Below are 17,734 nucleotides of genomic sequence, written 5' to 3'. Positions count from 1 at the left end.
CATCGACGTTTTCTTTTAAACTCAATTCCTTTACCCAGTGTTTTTTATACTGACCGTGACGTGGTTACTATAAATTTTGTCACGGTCAAAATTCTCTTGGGAATTCGATTATTTTCCCTGTAAAAGGGTTCCCTCAACGAATTTTGCAATTGGTAGACTAACTTGAAAAATTCTAAATAAATCTTTAACACCAAAAGTTTAATGCAATAATTATTCGAATAATCATGGAAAGTTTAATAATATATCTAGTAGCTTTCGAGCAGAAGTAGTTGAAATTTGATATTTTATTAAATTACTGCATTAAAATTCACATTTTTCATTTGGGTGTGAAATACATAATATGAAGGTTTCTTTATCAAATTATATACTAATCTTACGACTCGTCATATAAAAATTTCGACGCAACGATGTTTCAATAAATATAAGTATGTTCAAATAATTTGATTTCATCCATAATAATTTTCAAGGGATAGTCGAAAATTTTCTCTTTTACAAAATGTCTATCAATTCATAGAAAAATACAGCCGTCTAAAAAAACTGCCATTAGTTTTAAGAATATTATAAATGAACGCAGCGTTTCAAAATTTAGTAAAAGGCGGCAAAATATCAGGAATCAGTCATTTAGAGATTAATTGAAAAATACAATAGACCTTAATATTCAACAACTTTTTTATGTAGATACCTACATTTGTAAATTTGAAATTATTTTTATACATAAAATATCTACTAATATTGACGTATTTCAATTTCTTGTAATCCTTAACTGCATGCTTTCCACTATCTTCTTTATTACTATCCTGTACAAAAATCGCTATACATACTAATTTTAAACTTGGGAAATTAAATGATCATACTCTCATTTTATACAAATTAACATTAACAAGAAAGTCCGAAATTGAAAATGAAAATATTTAAAAGTTATATCCAATTATAGCTACTCTCCTAAGCTACTCTCATACAAGAAAATTTTGAAATACATTCAAACAATAGCAACTCGGCAGACAGTCAGTGCCGGATTAGCCACGTAGCAAGAGTAGCAAATGCTACGGGCCCCGCGGCTCGGGGGGCCCCGCGGTCTAATATCTGTCTGACCGTAAAAAAATATCAATTTAGGTATAATACACGTACCGTAAAAAAAATACACGTACCTACCACGAGAAACGTTGGTATCAAAATCTACAACAATAATTTAAAATTTTACCACGTTTCTACAATTGAGCGCTGGCTACACCAAAAGTTGTGTTGTACTGCTTGCACTGCGCTACACGCAAGTTGGTAGCACGGCAAAACTAACAGGGGAATCCCCTGATATTGTCATCGAACGAGCTAGTCGTAACAACCCGATCAAATAAAATAGGATTCTATCGACTATCAAACCTTAGATTACAAAATAAAAGGCAGATGGAGCATGACAATCATCCATCGCCCTTGTCAAAAAAATACGAAATCAAAAACGAATACGAACCTCCGCCAGTGCTATAGCGTTTAAATAGTGTCATGCAATACGTCAAAAGGGGTTTGCTATTTTAGTAAAAAAATGCTGTCTTGTGATATTAAAACGCTGTAAAATTTGTTCCCGAAAACAAACAAAAAGATAAAACATCGTTTTACAGGTTCTCTGTAGATTATTTGGCTTATTTAATTTTGTATACAAATAATAATTAACCGACTTCAAAAAAAACGAGGAGGTTATGAATTCGGCCGGTATAATTTTTTTTTTTTGGATGTATGTACGCCGATTTCTCCGAGGTTTCTGAACCGATTTACGTGATTCTTTTTTTGTTTGATGCGGGATGGTGTCGAATTGGTCCCATAAAAATTTTATTTGGATAGGCCCAGTAGTTTTTATTTTATGAGCATTTTTGTCTGTACTCGATGACTAAATTGAAATGTAGCAAGTAACTTTGATTCACTTCCCGGTAACCGATTGAGCTGAATAGATAGCTATGAAATATTATCACAACATAGAGCTGATTTGATGATAGAATCGGAAGGTGGCCATAGGAACTCAGTTATATATTGAGTCAACTTTATCGAATTCGGGCTGGTTTGATTCGTGTTGAAAAATACACTAAAAAGTATTAGTAGTAAATACACTAAGCACTCAGCATTAAGCCCGTGCACCGACATCAAACCTTTTTAGTAAATATAGCACATCTAAATAATATGTAGTAATTAATAATATCAAATCTATTTTATTTTTTACTTTTGCGTTTTTGAAGTCGGTTGTTTTTAACGCAGTTTTTATTTTACATATACGAATAACGAAGGAATACAAAACTTCAACGTATGCTGCCAGTATTTTGAAAATGAATTTGCCATTTTGATGGGTAAAACGGTAAAATGGTTAAAAGATCTTCGAGGTAGTGCTGTTGGATTTTTCGATCGTGAATGTGATTATTTGTATAGTGCAATAAAGGTTCATGATCATTATAAGATAATTTTAATAACCATAATACTTTTTTTTTGATACAAAAACGTCAGAGACGTTTTCGCCCGCGATTTAATTAATTTGAACTCCGTGATGGATATGACAAAATTATTATTATTCAGGAATTATATTTATTTATAATCCAGTAAAGCAGCTGACAATGTGGATGTCGTAAGGTGTCACTGAAAATCAGTGTTAAGGTATTATGCCTCAGGTATCCTGAGTGGCTTCCTTTTTTAGCGCAAGCAACCATACATAAATTTATGTTTACTATTACCTATTATTCATAATTTACAATGCTATTGTTGTGTGTTTGTACACACAAATACACATTGGAATAAATGGTTTCTTCCTTCTTTCTTTCTAAAAATAAAATGTCCCGTGTTCTAGACTAAAAAGTACCGCTATCCGCATTCATATATTTTGAAAATAAAAAATAATATAGGTAATCATTGTAATTTTGAAACATTTTTTTATGTAATTTATTTAATTAAAAATTTATCGTTTATGTAACAAAAGAATTTTTACAATATTATAAAAATTATCATATACAAATATTTATATTAAAATTAAAATTAAACCCTGACAGCTAATTTATGTAGAACGTCACTAACACCACTACCATAATAATTCAGATGATTGCAATGTCACCTCATAAATCAAAATCGGTTCAGCGGTTTATACTGCAGGGCGTACCAAAGAAATATTATACATAGATACACTCGAAAAACATAACACTCTTTCTTCCGTAGTCGGGGAAAAATTTGGGAAAATTTTCAATATCTGGTAACATAACACCCACACAGAAGCACCGTGTACGTACAGTTTTATTTAATACCCCTTAACTTGAGAAACTATAGCAAACGAAGGGCCTCTTGACAGAATTTGCTACAGGCCCCGCGCTGGCTTAATCCGGCACTGCAGACAGTGTCAAATATTCAAAGAATAATAGGTACATTTTGTAGAAATTACAACCTGCATATTTTTTTACAATAAACTAAAACCCACTTGAAATTGTCACAACTCAGCCTTAGTTTAAATGGGACCACATGGCAGGCACCAGCTTTCATATTAAAAAATAATATCGAATCCGTTCACCCAGTCAAAAGTTCTGAGGTAACAAAACCAAAAAAAAAACAGTCTAATTGAGAATCTGCTCCTCTATTTGAAGTCGTTTAAAAAAATTGTACAATATCAAAATCAAATCGAGGCCAGCAGTATCAGAAATTCCAATAGAGGAAAACTTAATTTTATTTGGTTTTCTAGGATTACAATCAATAGAAAATGCCTTTTTGAGGTAAAAAAAAATATTTTGTAGGCGCTCACAATTGACGCCTTATATTCGACCATTTTATTGAAATATCGTTAGCAGTCGCTACATTCATGAAGACAGGAACCTATAAATGTTTAAAACACCAATAATATATAAATAAACAGTGTTTTATGTGCCTTCTCAATTATTTTGAGTTTCTGAAATGTTTGACCATCAAAAGCAAGTTATCGAACATTTAATATAAATACAAATGGTTGATGCTATACATATACATATATACATTTAAAATAAATATGTCATTTTCATGGTTTTTGGGGTAGCTATTAGCGAATATGAGGTCAAAACTATAATCCAAGATGGCGCCGTCGAAAATTTTACATGTTTTCGTCATGGGTGTCATTTTCATGGTTATTGGGGTACCTATTAACCAATATGAGGTCAAAACTATAATCCAAGATGGCGCCGTCGAAAATTATTCGAAACTGATTTTCCTTAAAGCCAATATACTCGCTAATTTTGATTTTGAATATATTTTGTGTGTGCTCAACCATTTCTTTGATTTTAATTATATGAATGTTCTCCAGATGGTTATCTTTATTTTTTTATAAAAATTAAATAGGGAATGCTGATCGCCGTGCAGTCTGTATATATAATTTTAATTAAAAGCGTTCTTTCAAAATGTTGTTTTTATTTACCTCCTACTTTATGTATAATAGTTAAAACTTACCTCAACGAAAAATATGAAATGGTATGATAATTAACAGCTAAAATAGAAAAAACTACCATAATGTATACCTACTGGCTAAACGCAATATTTTCCTATTTCATCAAAATCTGTTGAGCCGTTTCAGTTATTTTACAACTAGCTTTCCGCCCGCGTTGTCTAAAAACCAATAAATTATATACTAAAACCTTCTTGAATCACTATATATTAAAAAAAACCGCTTCAAAATAGGTAAGTACATTGCGTACCTAGTTTTAAAGATTTTTAAAGATATATATATCTGTAACATTTTGAATTCAACGCCATCTGTAGGAATTTATTTCATTTTGAGTTATTTGAATGATCAATATGATGATGATGGGAATGAGATGTTTCACAGCGCGAGCGTTAGAATAGCCTATTTTACTGTCTAGACCACAGAGCGTCTAGACTCCTAATTATCTGTAGCAGTTAACAGTAGACACAAAAATCATACCACAAAACCACCAACTAACTATTGGCTATTAAGCTAAGATCTTGGCTCTTGCTCATTACATAGGGCCTTTAAAATAAGGACGACGAAAATGTTTTACTCGAAATTTACATAAATAGCAACTAAGTTTTAAACCACATTATAAAAAAGTAGGAATTTCCAATAAACAAGGGCCACAGTTCCTGGCGGTGCGGCTGACGGCGCGGTGTGGTTTGCAGTGGTAGGTATGCCGCAACTCGAATATTTGTCTAAACTCTAAAGTAAATGAGTCGAGGTAAATTAAATTGCTATGTTCAAATTAACTACGTACTTATGAAAAATAGGCGAAAAGAACCATGCTACTATAGAATGCTTTGGCATCGATATTGCTGAAATAAATTCATTCGTAAACTAATGCGCGTTTAAAAATGTAAAGTTAAAGTTAAAATTATTGTGAAACAAAATTTTTGGTTTCTAATGCGTAAATGCGCAATTTTCGAAAGCTTCAACCACTTTCAACTGTGCTTTCAACTGACGATTGTAAATTGCGGTGGCCCAATCCGCCTACGTCTTTCGCCGCCTCTGCAGAAAGCTTTATATTTGTAGTTAATTTCTACGGATAATAAATGTTTTCTCTTTTGTTGAATTTAAATTCATTGGTAATTTGTGTCGTAACGCAATGAAATTTATGATTCGTTATGCTTTTTACTCGTTGTGTGCAGATATGGTGCAGATGAATTTGATAAAAAGTACAGAATTCCTCGAGTAGCTGTAGGCTCGAGAATTCCTGTAGCTTTGATTTTTATTGTTTTATACATTATCATTGTATCTACAAGTAACTTCTATGCCGTTTTGCGGCAATTTAGTCGTCCAATGGGAATCGAACCCATGTCCACGTCATTGAAATACTTAAGTAGGTAATATTACTTTCTAGTGTATATGAATGAATATTATTTCAGAATCGACGTTGATGAATTAATGTGGGAGGTATAAATTCATATTATGACTATGGTAAGTATATTGCAATTTGATAGCATTTTTTATCACAAACTTAGGTGTGATTTCAGTGAAAAAAGAAAGTTATTTTTATGTTTCTGTTCGATTCGTAAGTACTTACATATTTGAATTTAGTGTCATATAAAAGTTATTCATGACAATCGGCATGACATTCTATTATTATTAATAGTTCAGGATACATCGCCCATTTTTGCAAGTGACTACTATCAAGCTGATTTTCCGTTTGTAGCTTTATTTTGATGAGACACCGAATAATTTCGTGTACGAAACTCTCGATTGTGGTAGCTAACAGAGATAACGAGGATAAAATTTTTTGATTTGATGGTTCTCAAATATTTATTACGCAATTTGTAGGACAATATGTCTGTTGAATTATATAAACATTAACTAAGTGAAAACAAAAAAATCAGCTTGTTAGTAATCATTTATGATGACCTCGTTATCGATACACTTTGGAAAGGGGGACTCTTTGAGCAAACCATAGATTTTGTAGGACAAATATTTTTTCGAATAATTTAGGTAATTATCTTGAGATTGAACAAAAAAAAAATTCAGTTAGTAATAAATATTTGAGAACCATTAAATCAAAAATTTTTATCCTTGTTATCTCTGTTAGCTACCACAATCGAGACTTTCGTACACGAAATTATTGGGCGTCTCATCAAAATAAAGCTACAAACGGAAAATTAGCTTGATAGTAGTCACTTGCAAAAATGGGCGATGTATCCTGAACTATTATTATAAATTTATATTCTATTATGTAAAAATGTGTACTTAGTACTTAAGGATAATAAGGAAATGAATAAAACAAGGTATTGAAACAGAATCTTCGCTTTATTTCAGCAATTTCTGGTTGAAAAAAATAATCAACAAAACTACACTGAAATTCTGAACATGACTATTTTTACAAACAATTTACAGCAATTTTTTATTATAACCGCTCGCACTTTGAACGCGCCCCGCGGCTCTCGCGGACAAACTTTAAAAAAAAACTAATAATTAAAAAATAATATTAATAGTAATATTTACAAGAAAGTAAAGTGCAACACGCGGCTGCGCTTGCGTCTAGCCCAAGGGAAAGGAAAAAAAACACCCCGCCCTTATGGGCAACGTTCAAAGTGCAAACGATAGCCTAATACTAAAATCAGAAACTTATGAGGTAAACGTCTTCCTATCCACTTTACTAAGCGTATGTTAACGGCCCCAAAAATGAGGCCAATTTTTTTTTTACATTTTTTCCCAAATTTGCAGCCTTTTGTACAGTATATGATACTTACTAATTATACATGTATAGACATAGTTAAAACCGTTAAATTTTTTTGGTCGCGAGTGTTTTTCCCTATCAGCTGCTACGGGCTGATACGAAAAATTCGCTCGCGAGATTTTTTTTAAATGTAGCAACAACAGGACAATTGCGTAAACACGACTCGCATAGCTAGATTTATATCCCCAATGTTTTAATTACATTAAATTACATACAACGATATTTTTTTTTTAATATTTTCATCGACTCCTAGAGAGAATTATTTGAACGGACAAAACATTTTTAGGTGTTGTGCATCGAGTTATTATTTACGCGAAAAAATGGCGCTAAAGATTCATGTATTTATGTCAATTAGAGACACAAATTAATGAAATTTTGACAGATTAAAATTGCAAGATTTAGCTTTAATATACTCAAATAAATAATAACTCGATACAAAACCGAAGTAAACACATAGTGAGGTTGCAGTGGTAGGTATCAATTCATTCCATCACTATCTACGCGTGTGAAATGTCTTCTAAGACACATTCCACTAATCTACAGATAATATATAAATTACACAGATTATACATTTTTTGGTACCGTCAATTCGTTATCGGTTTTTTTTGTTTTCTAAAAAAAATCAAGCTGTCGACGTAAATTAAAAAAAAAAAGTTCAAGATCGTAAGCGGGAATCAAATAGATTATTTCGATAAACATATTATTACAAAATGTTTCTAAAAATACAAGTTATCTGTATTCTCACTTTAGCGTCATAGTCAACAGATTATATTTGAAATTTTACATAGTTTTTTTTTTAAATGGAAGATAGAATAATATAGATAAAATATTTCGATTGAAATTACGAAACCGCATTTTCACTAAATCCGTACAGTTCTCATATTTAATGTAGTAATAAGAAGCTAATAATAATATGAGTACACCTTACACATAGACGCTACTGCGATTTAGGTAAAATACGATTTATCGAAAACATTTACTTATTTTTATTTCGATATTGAGAGAAATTCCATTATTATAATGCCTAGACGAACTATCATTTTGAACTAACTGGTGCCATATTATGACGTCATTTCCAGACAGTTTACGCCGCGAATTGAACTGACTGGCAAATTCATATTATACCAAAAACCATGGCTGGCTATTGCGATCATAATATGAATTTGCCAGTCAGTTCAATTCACGGCGTAAACTGTCTGGAAATGAAATCATAATACGGCCCGTGTAGACATAATTATCATTATTTGCAGTACATTCCTATTTAAAATTACCTTCATTATCATTAGTGCAACATAATACATATTCCATAAAAATGATTCGTTTAACTTAATTAAAAAAACAATGTGAACCAGCTGCAAATGTTAAAAAATCGAATCGCGAAATATTTTAAATCGATTTTAATTAAAACATCGATACTTTTAAATTGTTTACATTAAGAACTAACGGACAGGGGTATACACTAATTCCTTCTGGACCGGCCAGTACATATATACATAGACTTACAATTATTTTACATATTACACAGTAGTTACATACGCTCACATATATAATATTAGCGCAAATGTAAACTACATAATGTTTTTCGCTAAGAACCTAGAGGCATATGCCAGCCATGTACGATTAACTATTAGGTGCATATTCAAAGTCTTTAAAAAATCAACTTTTGATACAATATTATTTATTACCAAAATTCTATATTAAAAAAATGTGTGCGTGTACTAGTGTACACACGTAAGAAGTGAAACTTCTTTATGACCTTATTTTTCAAAAAATAATTTACTATATTCAACTTTATAGAAATACGTAGAATCGCGTGGTAGGGATAAGAAAAAGATGGCGCGTAACGGAAAAATGTCACGCGTAACAAAAAAAATGTTACACTAAATTTGTTTCCAACACTGATAAAGAAGTTTCACTTCAAAAACATTAACAACTTGAAAAAGTAATTGACATTGCTTTGAAAAGATCTACTTTTAGTTGTTTCTTGATATTATTGAACCAATAATGTGTCCTAAATTTTTAACATGATAAAGAAAATCCAACACAATGTTCTACTAAAAATTTTCAAATCTAACAATGTACTGACATTTTTAAAGTATGACAGATTCATTAAAAAACCAAAAAACATCTAAACAAAAAAAAAAATTCTGAATTGCACCTATATATTGTCGATTAAACATTAACTACACAGTATGTGCATCCATATACAAACGGACATACAATACATTTAGGGCTGATTTTTCAATCGTTGGTTAAAACTTATTCATCGAATAACATATTAAACTACCATTTCAAAAATGTATTCTAATTGTCCGTATTTGACAGTTTACAGGTGACATTTTAAAATGTTCGTGTAATACTTTATTGGATGGATAAATTTTAACCAAGGATTGAAAAATTGGCCCTTAATTAAATACGTATTACAAATATATACTACACATTCTCTAACACGACTTATAAACTATAATAATATTATTATACATTTATAAGTAGTATTACGGCTGGCATTGCAAACTCCACGTATTAACTATCTCACAGCCACTTAAACTTTACGAAGCGTGCATTTACATAAATATGGACAAGTTTTAAAACCAATTTAACCGTTTAAAATCTATTTTTATGACCGTTTTAAATCTTAGCTTAGGATAATGATGACATTATTTAGGTTGAATACATGTATTTTAGTTTTAGAGAAGCCAATAAATTGCCTATTTTTAATCAATTATTTTTTACTCTATAATAGACATTGGATAACTATGATTTTATAAGTAAAATTAGTTTATATGCATTTACAATAGTGCGTTATTTTAAGCTAAGATGCGATTTTAGCACTCAAAGAATGAGAAACATATGTTAGTTTCTTTTAAGACGTTCAAATAGCATTTTTTCGTACACATATTTTTCAATAATCACTTTTTGCACATATTTGATTTAGATGTCTAATCTTTTGATAATTAATATAGCGATTTACAATTTAGCCATTCCTTTTTACTTATACAATCATAGTTCACGCTATGGCTCGACCAATTCATCAATCAATTCTTAAAAATCCCAGATTTTACTCCGGAATTTTATACTCCTGCTAAAAAACCAAAAGTGGCATCGTCTCCTCGCTATTGTCATCATTATCCTTTGCTACCGTTTCATTATTATTTGTCTTCTGTTCCGCTAAATCAGTTTTATCTTGCAACGTCACTGTAAGGTTTATATTGTCCAAGTCGAGGTTTTGACTGACCTCCGAATCACATATAGACACGTTGGTACCAACATCTATACTTTGATCCATGTGTATGTCTAGTGTTTCAATGTTGGCAGTACCGTCTACACTCGTATTATATGTACTTTCATTTGATTCAATTTTGGATTGATCGATCAAAATTTCATTGGGGTTTCTAGTATTCTCTATGATGTTATTGTCTGGGCGTGTACCGCCATCTATCGAGTCATTTTTACTGCAAACGTCACTAGCTTTTAGTGTATCTGTAATAGGCATAGACAATAAACTGACATTATCAGTGACCTTGTTGCAAATAGTAATGAATCGCCCAACATTTGTGTCGCACAACACAAGATTCCCCGCACTATCGCAGACAAGTTGCGCCACATTATTTGCCACAACAAGTTGGCCAACTTCCTCCACTTTTGGCAGAGCAACTTTTTCACTTGTCACAACTAAATCTGCAATATTCTTGCATTTTAGCATTGGTTGTCCGCTACCCTCACTTTTAACATGTGCTTTCTCACTAGTAACAACTAGATTCGGTACATTCTTGGATTTAACCGTCTGCCCATCGCTCCGCACACTCCTTTCACTTGTTACAAGCAACTCCGCTATATTCTTACACTTAAACACTGGCTGTGGCTCCGTCTTCGCGACCTTCTCACTTGTGACCATCAGTTCCGCGATGTTTTTACACTTTATCATGGGCCCTGCACTTTCACTATTTACACTTTGGTGCCGGGCACTATCACTTGCAATTTGGTGCCGGGCACTATCATTTCCACTATTTGCACTTATGTGCCGGGCACTTTCACTATTTACACTTTTTCGACGGGCACTATCACTGTCCGTTTGTGTGTTTATGCACTTTGCCGCACTATCGTCGCTGGCAGTCGTTCGTCACGTGACCTCCATGGGCAGGTTGTCTGCGGGTCGCCTGCGGACAGCCCCGTTGGTTGTGTTGTCTCCGGGCTCGGTGGATAATGGTGTCTCTGCTATGTTAGACGCGTTGGATGACGTGGCTACGGGCGCTGTCGATGCTTCCACGATTTCACTGGAATAAAATTATGTTATTATGATGGGGATAGAATAAAATAGGTTTATGAATTGTAAATTTATTGAAAAATGATGATGTTTCTTTTATTCTTATTTAATAATTAGTTTTTTTATGACATAAACATATTAACATGAAACAAGGGAAATTCAGAAGCTTCAATTTTATATTCGACTGTAACTTTTATTCAATAAACTGATATTGTCACTTCATACACTATTTTCAACCCATTTCTTTTTTTTTAATATTAAGATATTTACATATTTCTCAAGTATTATATTCAAATATCCGTAATATACAATTTTGAAAAAGTAAAATTGTTTTACAACAATCCATTTGTAATTACTCTTATAACTCCACCAAAATAATATCTCAAAACATAAAAACAAAAACTACTTACGCAACAGGCGTAGGCCGTGGCTGAGCGATCAATCTCCCCTGCCTAGCCTTCAACTGCGCCGTTGTAAACGCAATCGCTTGCACATTAGCCGACAACGCTTGTCCCCCAGGCCCAGAAATCGCTATTTTCTGCCCCTTTGGCAATACATTCTTCTGTATCAAATTAGCCACTACCGACGAGGGAATAGAGGCGGTTTTCGTCTGCGCTATCGTGATGCTCGTCGACGGCTCTGTAGCGCGGAGCGGCGTTGCCACTTGTACGCGGTGGTTTTTTATTTGAATCTGATGACGTACGTGCGGTGTGCGGACCGGCAACGCCGCGCGAACTATTTGCCTCCCATCTAAACTAATACGTTGAGGTCGTGTCGCTGTCGTCACATTGCCTTTCAACGTCCCATCGAAGACCACTTGCCGTTTTTTATCTATATCCAGTCTGGCTACACTAGTCTTGACTTGCGGCTGCGGTTGGCGCAGTACGTTGACCAAATGCGGCCCCTTTGCTAATTGGCCACCTTTGATCTCGAAGAATTGCGCTACAGAACCCGGAGCAGCTTTTAGAGACACTACAGCGGCTGGTAGAGGCGATAAATGCCTGTTCTGCGCTAGTAATTGCGTTCTCTGCGTATGCGTGAGCGGATGGGCGTGTAATACTTTCAATTTGCTTTGGGTCACGTGGTGTTGGGGCGTCACCACTACCGTGGGATGGTGTATTTGCAGTGGTTTGTGTAACGAGGCTGGCGCAAGTTGGACCAACGGTGCGGACACGCGGCGCGCGTTGGCCACGCTCACGTTGGCGACGTTGGCCACGCTCACGCTGGCCATGTTGGCCATGTTGGCCATGCTGACGTTGGCCATGTTGGCGACGTTGGCCACTTTGCCGGCGGCGCCAGCTGTGACAACGTTCGCGACGCTCGCTACGCTCGTTGCGCCTGTAATTAGATAAAACGAATTAATACATTTATATTATAATTAAACTTAATATAGTAATATAAAAATAAATAATCAAATCAGATAGATTCACGTCTACTTAAGTGCTAGTAACAGTGAAGTATTTTATTAAACAGACACTGTAAATAATAGAATAGGGTCTCCAATCTATCAAATTAACAACAGCATTTGACTACTACAGAACTCAGAAGTAGAAAGTCGTAGTAATTTTAAAGAATTTAAAAACAGTTTCCATTAAACATAACTAAAACTGTTTATTTATTAATCATTAAATAAATTCTACAGATTACAATTAAATTCCTTACAAACTGATATAATATTACTATCTAATAATACAATACTGACCGAGATCTCTCTGCAGAGGTAGTGTGACAGCAAACGGTCCATTTTGCAGCAGTCCGACCACATTGCCTGTAGCCGGCGATCCCAAACGCACTTGCTGGAAATTGTAGAAAAGAACATTTATTATAATACTAGCGGTCCACCCCGGCTTCGCCCGTGGTACATGTTTACGTTTTCTCTCCATAAGAACCATCCTCGTACTTCAAGAAATGTAATAAAAAAATAATAATTAACGAAATCGGTTCAGTTGTTCTCGAGTTATGCGCTTACCAACACATTTTGCGATTCATTTTTATAGTATATATTAACTATTCTTTATTAATTTGCAAATCTATGCAAATAGAAATAATTTAGTATGTATTTATAAACAAGCACAACCATCTATTATATTTTCTTTATAAATTATTTGTTATTTATTTATTACTAGCTTACCGCCCGCGGCTTCGCCCGCTTTGTCTAAAACCAAATAAATAATTATTCCTAAATAAATTAATAAATTATTCCTTCCTCTTAAATCACTCTATCTATTAAAAAACCGCATCAAAATCCGTTGCGTAGTTTTAAAGATTTAAGCATACAAAGGGACATAGGGAAATAGGGACAGAGAAAGCGACTTTGTTTTATACTATGTAGTGATTAAGTATGCACTAAACTAGATTTTTTTTTTCTAAAATGCTAAATAACCTATCATTGACTTACAACAAACAATAAAACTTACAATCACATTCAAAAATTGTCCAAAGCAAAACAATGCCTACGTTTATCGGGCAGACTAATGAGCGTTATAATTTTGCGACTATTAACATTTCTACCAGGAAATAAGGTGTTAATTTCAATGAAATTATACAACATTTTGGCGACCTGATATTTTGGCTTTATGACATTCAAAATGCTTTAATAAAACAAAAAAAAAATATTTTGACGAACTTTTAATGAGGTGTGATTATTAATTTAGCTGTTTATAAGTAACTAGCTGCGCTCCGCGGTTTCACCCGCGTGGCTCCGCTCCTGTTTGTTTTAGCGTGATGATATATAGGCTATAGCCTTCCTCGATGAATGGGCTATCCAACACCGAAAGAATTTTTCAAATCGGACCATCCTGAAATTAGCGCGTCCAAACAAACAAACTCTTCAGCTTTATAATATTAGTATAGATTAATAAAAAAAACGCACCTTCAAACTATCCGACACGGCCACCGTCACCAACTGCGAATGCGTCGCGTCCGATGTGACGATCGTCACATCGCGTCTGTGCGCCGCGACCACGTGCTTCTTCAGCGGACTCTTCGCCGCCTTCACTTGCACTATTTCCTCCTCCTTCTTTTCAATTTTAACGGGTACTTCGTTCACTTCCTCGACTATAATCTTCGATGTTGGTACTTTTTCCTGTTTATTTATTTATTTATGAATATATAATAAATATTTCAGGACAATTTTCACACACGGCACGATCTGATCCCATACTAAGCTTTAGCTTGTGTAATGGAAACCAGATTCCAAACGCGATTTATTTATTTATTTTCCCGACGTTTCGAACACTTTGCAGCGAGCGTGGTCACGGGGAGACTGACCACTGCCTTCAATAATATAATGAATAAATCGCGATTAGAGTCCGTTAAAAAATCTTTAATTTCCACATATAAGATACTGCTTTCCGTATCGGTTCGGTTTGACCGCCTCCTTGGTACAGTGGTCGACGCGTGAGCGTAACACCGAGGGGTCCTGGGTTCGATTCCCGGTGCAGACGAAGAAAAAAAAATTCTCGGTCTGACAGGACACAGAAGGCTGATCACCTACTTGTCCCTAAAGAAAATCGATCAGTGAAACAGATGTATAATGCATCTGCCCCTTACCCCACTTACATGGGACTTCACTTTCACTTCCGAATCGGTGGTAAATGTAAAAATATGTAATGACCATAGAAATCTAAATAACAAGACACATAGAAGTGCTATAATGTCATAATTCGTATGAAAACCGTTATCGCCAAAATCAACACATTTAAACCGATAGCTAAACAGTACACACAAGTAAACTATGCCTTTTATTGGACAGCTTGATTTTAGTGAAAACTAACTTAAATATTAAATTAAGCTTTTGAATATGTATCCTAACGCACGAATTTACGGTTTATTTTAGAATAACACCCCTAAGTATATGAGACGTTTTGTTTCTTTTTGCTCCAATACGAAAAAATTCGGGTTTTCTACAACAGAGGTTGTCAATTTTCAATAGATATAACTTTGAACATAAACTCATAGAAATAAGGTTGAAATTTGTGTTAAACGTGATAATAAGAATGGTCGGCTGTGTCATTCATTGTTATTTCGATTACTATGGTGACACTCGTAATACTTGTAAATATTCTTTAATTTTAAGGAAAAACGGAATTATTTCTAAAAAAAAAGATTCACCGATGAAATGTTATTCCTTTATCAGTATAATTACAACTTGTGGAAGTATTTCCGCAATGGGAAATGCTGAAACACACCATGTTTACACACGCACGTCTCTAGAGCAACTGAACAGCGACGAACGCACTGTGGTATGGTTACCACCTGAGCGGCGACAATGTCACGCGCGCTTACGACTTCTAGTGTCTTGTTATTTAGATTTCTATGGTAATGACGATACAAAAGTTATTCTAGAAGAAGTCTAATTGAATAAATAAATGTTTGAGTTTGAGTTTAAATATAAGACTAAACAAATTACCTGCGTAAATTTATTTACTTATTTATTGGTTTACCAACGTTTGTTTACATTTTTACATACAAAAGTTTAGATACACAAAAAAATAAACACGGTTTATGTAACAAACATTTACTGGCAAACACAGCATGCAAAAACGTTAAACCAGTTTTTTTGAATTACATAAAAAAAGAGATATTAAAGCAATTACCTTTTTAACAACATTAGCGGTGTCTTTTTTAATTTCGGGCGTCGGTATCGTGTCCACATATATCGGCTCCCTACCCGCGGCCGCCACGCGCACGCACGTCGAACCGAACGCTTCGGCCCTCGTGCGTTTGCCAGAGACGATCCGCCCGTATACGCTCTGGCCTTGAAAGAAAGAAAAATAAAATAAAATGTGTGCGTGTACTAGTTAGTGTACACACGTAAGAAGTGAAACTTCTTTGTGACTTTATTTTTCAAAAAATAATTTACTATACGCAACTTTACAGAAATACGTCGAATCACGCGTGGTAGGCATAAGAAGATGGTGCGTAACGAAAAAATGTTACACAATTTTTTTTTCATCCCCGTAAAGAAGTTTCACTTCAATAAATAAAATAAATATTTTGGGACAATTTTCACACACGGCACGATCTGATCCCATACTAAGCTTTCGCTTGTGTTATGGAAACCAGATGGCTGATAAACAAACATATATAATATTAAATAAATACTTATATAGATAATTAACACCCAGACACAGAGCAAACATCTATGTTCATCACACAAATATTTGCCCCGGTTGGGGATCGAACCCACGACCTCTGGCTTGGAAGGCAGGGCCACTACCGACCAAGCCAACCGGCCAGTCAATAAATTTAATAAATAAAGAAGAAAGAAATAATAATTTATTTTTCCAAAAGCCAACAACAGATATAATTAATAAAAGAAAGTAAACATACAAAACAAAGAAAAAGACAAAAGTGTGGCAGCACCTTTAGCAAAAAGGGGACCAACTAATTAAGCTGTGCCATCAACAGCACAGCACTGATTTTCAGTGGCCCCCATTGTTTCAAGTACAGCTACAGACCGAAATATAGAAGAATAGAAATAATATTAATAAAATAAACAAATATTACACCTTATAAATATCATACATATAAATAAAAAACATAGGAATGTACGTGGAACCAGAACATTAAGAAAATTGTATAATAACAAATATAATAAAAATTAATAAACATACATATAGATAAATAGACACAAAAAAAAATACCTTGACATAAAAAAGAATCCTTCCCGTCCTCATCTTTAACCAACTCCTCCAACAAATCATCAGTGATAGCCATTTTCTTGTCGTCTTTAGTCAAATCGACGTCGGCTAGCGCTTTGAGATCCGTCTCGGATAGAATGCTCTCGACTTGGGCTTCCGTTAGTCCTAAGTTTTCGGTTAGTAGGTCTTCATTGCTGATGTCTAGACTTCCGCTGTTGTCTATATCTGGATTTATATCTCCATATAGGTCGCCTAGAGTGAATTCTGAGGTGGTGAATGTATCTAGACCGCCTGTAGGTGGTTCTAACGTTAGTTCGACAGATATAGGCGTGTCTAGAGCTATGGGAAATAGATCGTCCGTTTTTTCTGTGGCGGGCGGTGAGGGGGGCGGTGTTTTCGGTCGGAAATGAAGCCTGGAAAGAATAATTTAAAATATATTGTAGACTAAAAATATAAATTAATTATCTATTACTTTACTACTGTTTATAAAATATTAAAATAATATCGGATAGTTAATAAGAACATTATTTTAAACTATCAATAATTTGCTATTTCGTAAATAAATGCATATTGCTAGTTCTTTTTTTGCATTCTTTCGACTGCAATATTGACAAATACATTTGAAAATAATATTGAGTTAATTTTTCTTATAAGTTTGTGTATTC

At 34.0% G+C, this 17,734-nt stretch overlaps 1 protein-coding gene across 2 annotated transcripts in view; it reads right to left on the bottom strand.

Moving 5' to 3' along the window:
• Positions 1-10,647: 10,647 nt before the first annotated feature.
• The window catches only part of LOC123704230, an 87,026-nt gene continuing 79,939 nt past the window's right edge, over positions 10,648-17,734 (bottom strand). For both annotated transcript variants that reach the window (XM_045652541.1, XM_045652542.1), the window contains 6 exons: positions 17,073-17,482; positions 16,023-16,183; positions 14,297-14,509; positions 13,127-13,220; positions 11,835-12,762; positions 10,648-11,434 (listed from right to left, as the gene is read on the bottom strand). In XM_045652541.1, the coding sequence (XP_045508497.1) occupies positions 11,281-11,434; positions 11,835-12,762; positions 13,127-13,220; positions 14,297-14,509; positions 16,023-16,183; positions 17,073-17,482 (1,960 nt within the window). In that variant the 3' untranslated portion in view covers positions 10,648-11,280. The remainder of the gene's footprint in view (positions 11,435-11,834; positions 12,763-13,126; positions 13,221-14,296; positions 14,510-16,022; positions 16,184-17,072; positions 17,483-17,734) is intronic.

This window comes from Colias croceus, chromosome 28 (genome assembly GCF_905220415.1).
Source record: "Colias croceus chromosome 28, ilColCroc2.1".
Classification (NCBI taxonomy): Eukaryota; Metazoa; Arthropoda; class Insecta; order Lepidoptera; family Pieridae; genus Colias; species Colias croceus.
The sequence above is the reverse complement of the archived record's forward strand: the minus strand, read 5'-3'. Positions and strand labels throughout refer to the sequence as shown.